The sequence below is a fragment of the Scatophagus argus genome, chromosome 18 (genome assembly GCF_020382885.2).
Source record: "Scatophagus argus isolate fScaArg1 chromosome 18, fScaArg1.pri, whole genome shotgun sequence".
Taxonomy (NCBI): domain Eukaryota; kingdom Metazoa; phylum Chordata; class Actinopteri; family Scatophagidae; genus Scatophagus; species Scatophagus argus.
In genome coordinates, this window is record NC_058510.1 from 11786186 (window position 1) to 11795660 (window position 9475).

The following is a 9475-nucleotide window of genomic DNA, read 5'->3' on the forward strand; positions in this document are numbered from 1 at the left end:
ACCATTTCAATTTAAAACTTCTCACTGAAGAGAGGGTTATTTTGAAAATGGTGTTGTTTACAGCTTACATAATGTTTGGGGGAGAGCAGAGAGCTCTTTAAACCCAGAGCTTCATTTTAACTTGATAGAGGCCTGTCACCAAATGTTTGGCTTGTGCTTTCAGTGGTTACACAGGACTGTGGGTGGTGCCACGTAGGAGGACTGACAGCAAAAGAAAAGACTACAGTGCATTTGCTTATTTCTGCCTCAAAATGTTTAAAGAATGTAAATCTCCCTGCTGTTTGGTGCAGGGGAGTTCAAATTCTATTTTAAAACAGAAAAGGATCAGAGCAGAGGAAGCAAGTTTTTCTTCAACTTGTACATCATCGTTTCCCTAAGATTAGGTTCCATTTCTCAAATGATGAATTTCTCCTTTTTGGAATGAACCTCTTAAGAGGCAGGTAATGTGGTGACTCATAATGATCCAGATGAGACCTTGAAGCCATTAGACTGAGCTTTGTGAATAACCAGGGGCTAGAGGCCTTGTGTAGGTGGACAGTTCTGTCTCATAAGCCTGGATGTCAAAACTGAAGGATATTCATTAACAGCTTAACATAACCCTGAGAAACTAATGAAGGATGAAACTCAGCCTTCGGGGGTCTCCTGTCTGAAGTCCAGAGAAGGGAAGAAACTTTTTTTTGTCACAACACCTGTCCCAAGCACTTTGGCTCCCTATTTGTAACTCTGAGGTTTATGACTGCAATACACAGTGAGCTGAGGCAGCTGGTTCCCTCATTAGCCCCATGAATCCACTGCTTCAGTTGGATGGCAGCGATGCTCTTGGAGCCCTCTGGCTGAATGTTGTATGACTCTCTGAGACTCAACCTAGATGCCCTGCCCTGCAGCTACTCTTGATTCTTCTCCAGCAAGGTTAGCTTTTCTAGGCCCACACTGTTGCAGTCACCAGAGCTCACAGTTGTGCTTGGGCACCGGGAGGAGCTGCGTGACGTCCGCTGCCTGAGGTTCTGGGAAATAGATCGATGGAGGTTCCTCATGGAAGAGCTGGCTGCCATGGTGGCCACCCAGGGGTGATGGATGGCTTGGTCAGCTGTCAAACGGGTGGCTGGATCCAACGGCAGCAGGCGCTGGATAAAGTCCTTGGCCAGGTTGGACACTGAGGGCCAAGGCTGTGGAACAGAAGAAGCAGAGTAGAGTGGCTGCCATCAGCGTTCATATAAAAACACTCACCCTGGAAGATGTCACTTCAGCCCACACACACAAAAGTTGCAGTCCTCATAAAGCTTTGGCTGCAGAGATTCAAAGTCTCTTCAAAGCTGGATGCAAGATTTCATTCTAACAAAGCAAAACAACTATGATCCCTGTGCTCTGCTGGCCTAACAAGCAGAACTAATCTCAAAGGAAAGCTAAATGTCACTGGGCAAAGGGAAGCAGCAGGCTTGGTGAAAGAATATGAAGCCTGGGAGGTAGGACAGCCCCGCCGTATGTGTGGGATTTGGGTGCATGTTTATTCTTAGCCTGCATTAGCTTCACAATAAAGGCACCACAGATGAGCCTCAATGGGATCTTTTGCTCTTTGTTAATTCAAATAGCAAAACATTCCCCCTGTCATGACCTAAGCTGACATTCAAGACTGCCATGCCACCTTTCCAGTGGGAGAGAAGACATCAGAGTCATTATCATAATTCAGAATCATTAAATTATTCATGATGGCTTTGGTTCTTTGTCATGAGGACAAACACTGTGGTGGCCTGCTTCAGGAAATTGATGACCTTTGTGCTTCCATCTTACCTTAAATAAAATATTACTAATACAGACAGTGAATCAGACTGATGTGGCATCAGACTGAATAGATGGCGGAAGACATTGAGATGGGGCTAAGACACAATAACCTTTATCTGTGTCAAAAAAACAAACATCTCCTTTTTCTCTACATCATGTGTAGTTGGGATTGTTGGAATGCTGTCAGGTAATAGCGCAATTCACAAACTGCTTCCTTAATAACTTCTATCTCACACTCTCGTTAATAAAACACAAAGGTGTTTCCATAGTCACCCACCTATTAGGTCTGATATTCTTCAGCGTGTCTTGCTGAGGAGAATAAAAGCTAAATACAGTCAAATCCACGTGTTCCAAATTCACATTCTTCACTCAACTTTGCGCAGACAAAATCTCCCTCTTTAGGGAGGTCTCGCTCTCCATTTTAATCCAGAAATGCATTTCTCTCCCCTTTTTTGTCTCTTGCCAAGTAATGACAATTAATCAAGCATGAAATTGACAATTGCGAGGCTGCTGCTGGTGAGAGGAATTCAAAGAAGCAGAGACTCACTTATTCTCACAGTGCACTGACTCGAGAGAAGTGTGTGTGCGAGTGCAGAGCTGCCCTGCCGAACCAGTCGTAAAAATGCTTCTCACTCAAACTTTCTTCTCATTGTGTTGTCATTTTTCACCTGACAGGCCGGCTGAGTGACACTTGGTTTCCCTGGGAAGGAGAGAAAGTGTGCGATTGAGCTTCTATGACTAACAAGTCTGACTTTGCTCTTCATCTAGTGGTGATTCGATGCGGCTCCTTATTACTGTGCCATGAAATATACATTTGACGGCAGCCAACAGATGCTTCTTGTCATTGATCTAAAATGACAGGAACGCAAGCTTTGTGCATGCTGGCTACATGCAAGAGTTGGTGATGCCTTCACTAGGTAGGAATGAGGCAGCAAAAAAATCTTCGGAGAGGTAGCAAAAGTTTGACTCCCTCGTGCTATCAACATCTAAAGAAGAGACATAACTGTGTTGTTTTCCTGGAAGGGAGCCACCTGCAGGAAGTTTATCTCTCTCCCTTATTTCAAACATTTTTCATGTCAAAATACACAAAACCGTTATTGTGTTTGGTGGAGGAGGCGAGAGCCAGTGTTATACATCACTGTTGAGCAGATAGCTAACAGAAGAGGAGGGAGATGAGGGAGGAAAGTGGAGTGCAGATATGGCATTAGCAGGGGAGAAACCTACAGGGCTTGGCTTATTGAGCAACATCTTGTTAGAGTGAATGAGAGGCTTCACTGACTGTGTTTGCAGTGTGCTACATCTTTACCTGACAAAGCTGTAATTGCAACAAATCAAGAGAACGCTAGAAGGTTGGATTACGCTAATGTGATCACAAGGATAATGCACTTTTGAGTAATGAACTGCTCCACATAGAGTCTCTGCCTCACGACTGACTCGAACCTGATTCTCCTGGCAGTATTTCCTTGGTAAGACCACAAAGAAAAAATATATACCTCATCATAATGAGTCCAAATGGGGAAGGTGGCCAGCTGCTAATTCAGGTGAAAGTCGCAGTTAAGCCACAGTAATCAAAACATCAATACCCGGATACAGTTGAGATTGGACTGTCATGTACAATACACTGTGGCCAAGTGGAGGCTGGATTTGTTCGCATGGTGCTCACTAGGGGGCAGACTATGCTAATCCAGGTCACTCTGCTGCTGAGAGATGCAGATGTTTGGGTTGGGTTAGGAAAGTGTGTCTTCAGTAACGTAGCAGCAGAATGCAGAGGGTTTGACCAGGCTGCTGTCTTGCCTGAACTAACGGATTTGTGCCTTACACACAAAAGGCTGCTGTCACAACATGAGCACATACACATGCATTGCAACAATGCAAACACGCACAGATGCACACGGAAATCAACTCATACCCTCACATACATCAGATAAGAAGCCCTGATTGTGTGAGGGGGAAGCGCCTACGTCCCATGTGTGCGGAACATTTTGAATGATAAGATGAGAAAAGCCCCCCTGGCCTACACCTGCTCCTCCTCCGTCCTCTCCTTTCTATTCCTTCCAATCCCCCACTCACCTTTCACTGTTGGGTAAACTCATCGGTGTAAGTTTACAGCATAGGTCTTCCGGCCATAGGCTGTTGCACTGGTTGGGGGAATGTATGTATGCTGCCCCCTTACAAGTTCATTTGGCAAGGGGGGGAAGGGGGCAGCAGGTGGTGGTGCTGGGGAGACTGAGGGACCTGGTTTGTGGGCAGGTGTCAGAAGCCGTTTGCATTTATGAGTGTTTCTCACCTCCATCTTACTCTGAAACCCACACCCCCCCCCCACACACACACACTCACACACATAGACTCACTGCATCTCCTTACTCTGCTTCAATACACACTAAAAGATTACTGATACTTCGGAAGAACGTTTGTAATTGCAGCCCTTACTGAGTACTGATTTGTATAGCAGAAAAGAATGGTAACTTTCAGTATCTTTAAAGAAATATAATAGCACCTGAAGTGAATCCTTTTTCATGACACATCTTTGTTGAATCCTTATTTCTGATCTTCCAAAGAGCAGCATATGTATGTATGACACTTTCTAACTCACATCTGACCTACTTAGAGACAGGCTTTCATGAATAACTAAGTTTCATTAAAATTGATAGTTAATGAAAATCAATGATAATAATACAGGTTACAAAAAGGTTTCCCATTATTATTCCATTTACAAAATATTTATTGGTCCATTTTATGCCAAATTGAACTAACTTGCTGCATCTTTGCCATCATGAATGAGGAAGCGGCACAGTGGCTCAGTATTTGCTCTCTTGTCTCTGGGCAAAACATCTTATCATGTCTTATTTTTTTCCCCACAATCCAATCACACAGATGAGAGGTATGTTCTTAGAAGCAGGTTTACAGAGTAATCAGATAATTGCGCTCAATAAAACTCCTTTTCTATCAGTTTGTGTTCCAGATTTCAGATACGTGTTTTACCTTGTCATCCTGAGAACTCATGTCCTGGAAAAGGGCTTAGGTGAAAGTAAAACTCTGTATCATAAATGTTGTCTATGTCTATGTGTGTCTGCCCTGTGATGGCATCCTCTTGGGGCTGTGCCCTTCTCCTGACCTTTCCCATACTGGGATAGGCCCTAGCAGTTCATGAACCTCACCCATGTCAGTGCTAGTTTCATAATCATTTTAAAGGTTCTTTTGATATTCTGACAACAGTTTCTCATGCGATCATGTGATTCTTATTCTGGTCGGTTGCATTTTTCACCAATGACATTTTGACAAGTCACAGCAGGCAAATCACAGGTGATAGTAATCAAATTAATGACTGCTGAATTCTGTTTAGTTCACTTTCAAGGTCCTGTTTTTGTACTTGCTGGCTCACTGTCACACTGTCATGGCTGACTGGGATAAATGAATAGAACAAATTAGCAACACCCATGCTTTTCTTACTGTGACAAATCACAATGTCTCCGGTGAAAAGGGGTATTGACTCCTAATGACATTGGCAAGTAACATCTTGAGTCAGCCATTACTTCCTGGTCATTGCAGGAAAATCCACCATCTTTGAATTCTTTTTTAATATTCCTTATTATTTATTCAAAAATGTAGAAAAGAACCTTACTGAATGTGTTTATCTTGCTCTAAGGACAATTCTGGTATTTCACTAAAGCTCAAGGGATTGAGTCAGTCACTCTTATTGTTACTCCTCATTGCCATGAAAGGCATCATGTACACGGTCTCTCTTGTCACTTCAGTTGGTGGACAGCTCATTTCAAATGAAACTCTTCAAGCCAAGTTAAATACGTGGAGGGAATTACTAAGGCTGCTGAAACGGGTCTCGTTCCAAAGAGAAGCACCCTTCTAAATGACATGAAGAACCCTTGTGATGGCAGAGCTCCACATTTTGTGGATACTTGTGAACCTTCATCATGCATTACAACATTATTAGCACAGTGCTTGCGAGTCTGTGTGTGTGTGCATCTGTGCTGTCAGTCTAGCAGAGAGGGATATACACTTTCACATCATGGAGAGTAAGTAGCTTGTCAAGATGGAAATGTGATTGATAGTCAACCCATCAAGTCATGGACCAGTACTCAGCCATGTATGATGTCTTCATATTGTCACCATATGAATTTACAGATTGATGTCTACACTGCATATCAATGGGCTGTAAGATGCTGTGTGTGAAGTCCTATAAAAAGTGTTTTTCAGTTTTATTCCCAAGGATTTTTCTCCACCAGTGTGGCCTACATATTGGCTGTGTTAAAAGCCACCATAAAAAAATATATATCAAATAAAACCTTGCATAAACTCTAGAAGGATTTTGCACCATTGTTCAGATTGTGTTGTGGGGGAAAAGAGAGAATGTTAAAACGGAAACAGCAGATGGCATATTTCTTTGAAACTTTTTTTTTTTTTGAGGCAGTGATACACTGGAAGCAGAAACAGTCACTGGGTCAAAACACAGCCAGACAAAGAGTTACAACTGGTCAAATAACTACAGCTTTTCCAGTTAAACTGTGTTTTTGAGCTTAATTGAATTTCCATTTTGACTGCTTGACAGCGCAATGGTGGGACTTATGTGGAGCACCGTCAAAACACTGTCAAAATTGCATCACTTGAAGCAGGAGTCTACTTTGTGTGAAAGTGGTCTGAAAGCATTAAGTGCATGACAACATACACCTTTCACACCTATGGGAGAATATTTCTGAGAAACACCTTGAACAGTATTTACTGCATGTGCTGTTTCTTGAACTGTTGTGATGTAAGCACGGTATTGCAACATAGAAACACTCTTAGATAGAGTCTTAAATAGATGTTTGTGTTGATTAAAATGCAAGAAGAGTTTGTATCGCTATTGCTAATAAATCTGATAATTTCAAGTTAGCCAACTTGCACCCCTAAATACTTTGGTTCCTTGGCATTGTCCACTGAGCTGTAGCACTGGCTGGGCCTGCAACACACCCAGCTACCATTAAAAGCTTCTCCCACCTTTGGCTACATATAGGGCAGTTATTGTATATTAATCATGGTGTGTCTGAAACATCCAATATGCATTTATTTATAAATGATAGTAAGCTGGCAATGGGATTATTATATAAGAACTACATATTGTACAAAACTAAACTGCAATGAAAAGCCCAGAAAACTTACATCTCCTTTGAAACTGTATTTTCCTCTCACAATGGATCTGTAGAGCCGAGTGCGACTGTCGTCCTCAAATGGCATGCACCCACTAAGCACAATGTAGGCGATCACCCCCAGGGCCCACATGTCCACCGCACAGGAATAGGGCTTCCTCAGTAGCACCTCAGGGGCCATGTATTCTGGAGTTCCACAGGTGGTTCTGAGAGACCAAGTCCTGTCTGCTCTGCCATGCTCTCCCCGTTTGCTTCTGTCAGGATCTGAAACCTCAGAAGCTGCTCCTGTGCCACCAAAAGTTGCCAATCCAAAGTCAGTGATGAGCAGTCTGGAGTCTGCACCGGGATGGTAGTACAGAAGATTCTCAGGCTTCAAGTCTCTGTGGGTGATACCCAGTTTGTGCAGATATCCCACTCCAGCCAACACCATACGAAGGGCCTGGGTGGCATCCCTCTCTGTGAAGTGGCCCCTGCTGACAACACGATCCAACAACTCTCCACCTGTGGCCAGTTCCAGCACCATGTAAACCCGCCGCGGAAATTGGAACACCTCGATCAGCTGAATGACATTAGAGTGGCTCACCCGCTGCAGCACTGCCAGCTCTGAGGCGCACACCTCACGGCCCTCTGGAGCTTCTACCTCCATCATCTTCATGGCAAAAGGCTGGCATGTCGCTCTGTGCTCCACACGCACAACACGACTGAAGCTTCCTCGACCAATCAGAGCCTTAATGTCATATCTGACGTGGCAGAAGAGAAATGATGACTCATTACAGCATAATACACACATTTTATCCCATGTTACACTGTTGGAAAACACCCAACATCTCTCACTGCAGCTGTAACTGCAGCTGTGATGTACTGGGAAATGTCTGCACGCTGCAATCGACAGTCGACTGCAGCAAAGTCATATATATCAATAATGATTTTGATTTAGATTAAAGATGAAAAAAGCAATTCTTTAGATCAGCTGTGACTAATAAGCTATAGATAGAGACGTGTACTTTCCTTAAAAATATCAGTTTCCTTGTTTTTGTTTTGATCTGACAAGTACAGGAAGGCAGTCTTCAGGCATTATCAGCTCTCAGCCTCTCAAATAATGTCTTCTATTCCTGCTAAGAAATTGTATGACGCATGAAGACTAGTAGTGTTGGCTGAGTAGAGGCCCAAATAAGTACTATGAATGCTCTTAATAAGCAATTTCAGCTTGCATTGTGCCTCAAATGAACTATTTTTGAATAAATGCTAATACTTGGATGCTCGTAAGGTTGAGATAACATCATTTATTGCAAAGGCGAAGTCTCAATTATTTAGCATTTCTTTTTTTTGTCCTTCTTTTTTACACAATAAATTACTTAAAATTGGAAGAATTAAAGTTTTTTTTTCTTCTACGTAGATTTTTATTGTTAAAATAATATAAATTAGAGTTACTTAAATTTAGATCTTTTGTGCATGTATAGACATTGATTTTGACACCTTACTAATAATATTTACCTTGCTGTTACACGTGGATCAAATTTGTCCTTATACTTGGCAGCTTTCTCCTGGTCTCGTCCATCCCTGTGTGTATGCTGTTGGATGTTTGGTGCTGGTTGAGGACTCTTAGCACTGGTGGAAATCCATGGATCTCTTTGCTTCGCCATCTGCTTCTTGAGCTCATCATCATCATGTGCTTTACTAAAGGCCACAAGTGATTGCACTACACTTACATAGCTCTTCTTGGATGCCTCAGGCAGCACCTTGCTGTTCCCACAGCCCATCACTTAGGGGCAAAAAGTCATCATCACACACTGAGCAAGAAAAATCCTACACCTGCTGTAAACTGAATGAACGAATGTAGCTGCTTGCCACTGCCAGAACGTACATTCAGGCAGGTGCTGCTTCAGGGTTGTTAAGAGCGAAATCAAGCTCCACCTACCCAGCAGGTTGGAGATTGGCAGGTGTTTGAACTCACCCTCTCACTCATGTGATAAAAGAGTCAGGTCAGCAGAAAATGTTTGAAGCTATTGTTACTCCTCTTACAGCAGTTTACCACATTGATCACATCCTGAAAAGAACACGTCTGAAAGGTGGAAGGTATAGAACCCCAACAAAGTCAACAATTCAGTCACCAGCAACGTATGCTGACATCTCTGCTTGAATAGGCAGCAACAGTGTGGCATACAGAATGTCTACAAAACAACAGCCTGAGTTCATAGTATGCTTGGATAGAAAAAATATGATAGTCTGCATTAAACAGGTTATAAATGAACAAATATGCCTCAGGCCTACTGCAAAGTCAGTCAGATGTAAAGCTAATGCACAAACCTAATCAATGGAGACATATAGCTTACAATGCTTACGATGCAGAGTTATACAGTATAATAAAAAGAAGACAGAGAGAGCCATTGTGACAGAAATGTTGCGGGAATGTATCTGTGATACATGTTTTTTATAAAAAATAAAATATATGTATGCATGTTAAGAAAGACACCACATGCCCTTCACCCACATACTGTCACTGAGTGAGATGGATGCATGGAAAGTAAAAAAAAAAAAACCCTCATTACATCACT

General features: G+C 42.6%; 1 protein-coding gene across 1 annotated transcript; it reads right to left on the reverse strand.

Moving 5' to 3' along the window:
• Nucleotides 1–80: 80 nt before the first annotated feature.
• On the reverse strand, nt 81–8680 carry LOC124049989 (serine/threonine-protein kinase H1-like). The gene is made up of 3 exons (XM_046372152.1): nt 8415–8680; nt 6934–7660; nt 81–1166 (listed from the first exon to the last, which is right to left on the reverse strand). Exons 1-3 carry the CDS (start codon nt 8678–8680, stop codon nt 885–887), a joined length of 1275 nt encoding a protein of 424 aa, XP_046228108.1. The 3' UTR covers nt 81–884.
• Between the last annotated feature and the right edge of the window lie 795 nt (nt 8681–9475).

What these genes read in the sequence shown, in the direction of transcription:
- LOC124049989 (XM_046372152.1), bottom strand. Translation starts at nt 8,680, where the DNA reads ATGGGCTGTGGGAACAGCAAGGTGCTGCCTGAGGCATCCAAGAAGAGC. An exon ending in GATCCACGTGTAACAGCAAG is followed by an intron (nt 7,661 to 8,414) that starts GTAAATATTATT and finishes CTGCCACGTCAG; the next exon opens with ATATGACATTAAGGCTCTGA. An exon ending in AATACAGTTTCAAAGGAGAT is followed by an intron (nt 1,167 to 6,933) that starts GTAAGTTTTCTG and finishes TCTGTTCCACAG; the next exon opens with CCTTGGCCCTCAGTGTCCAA.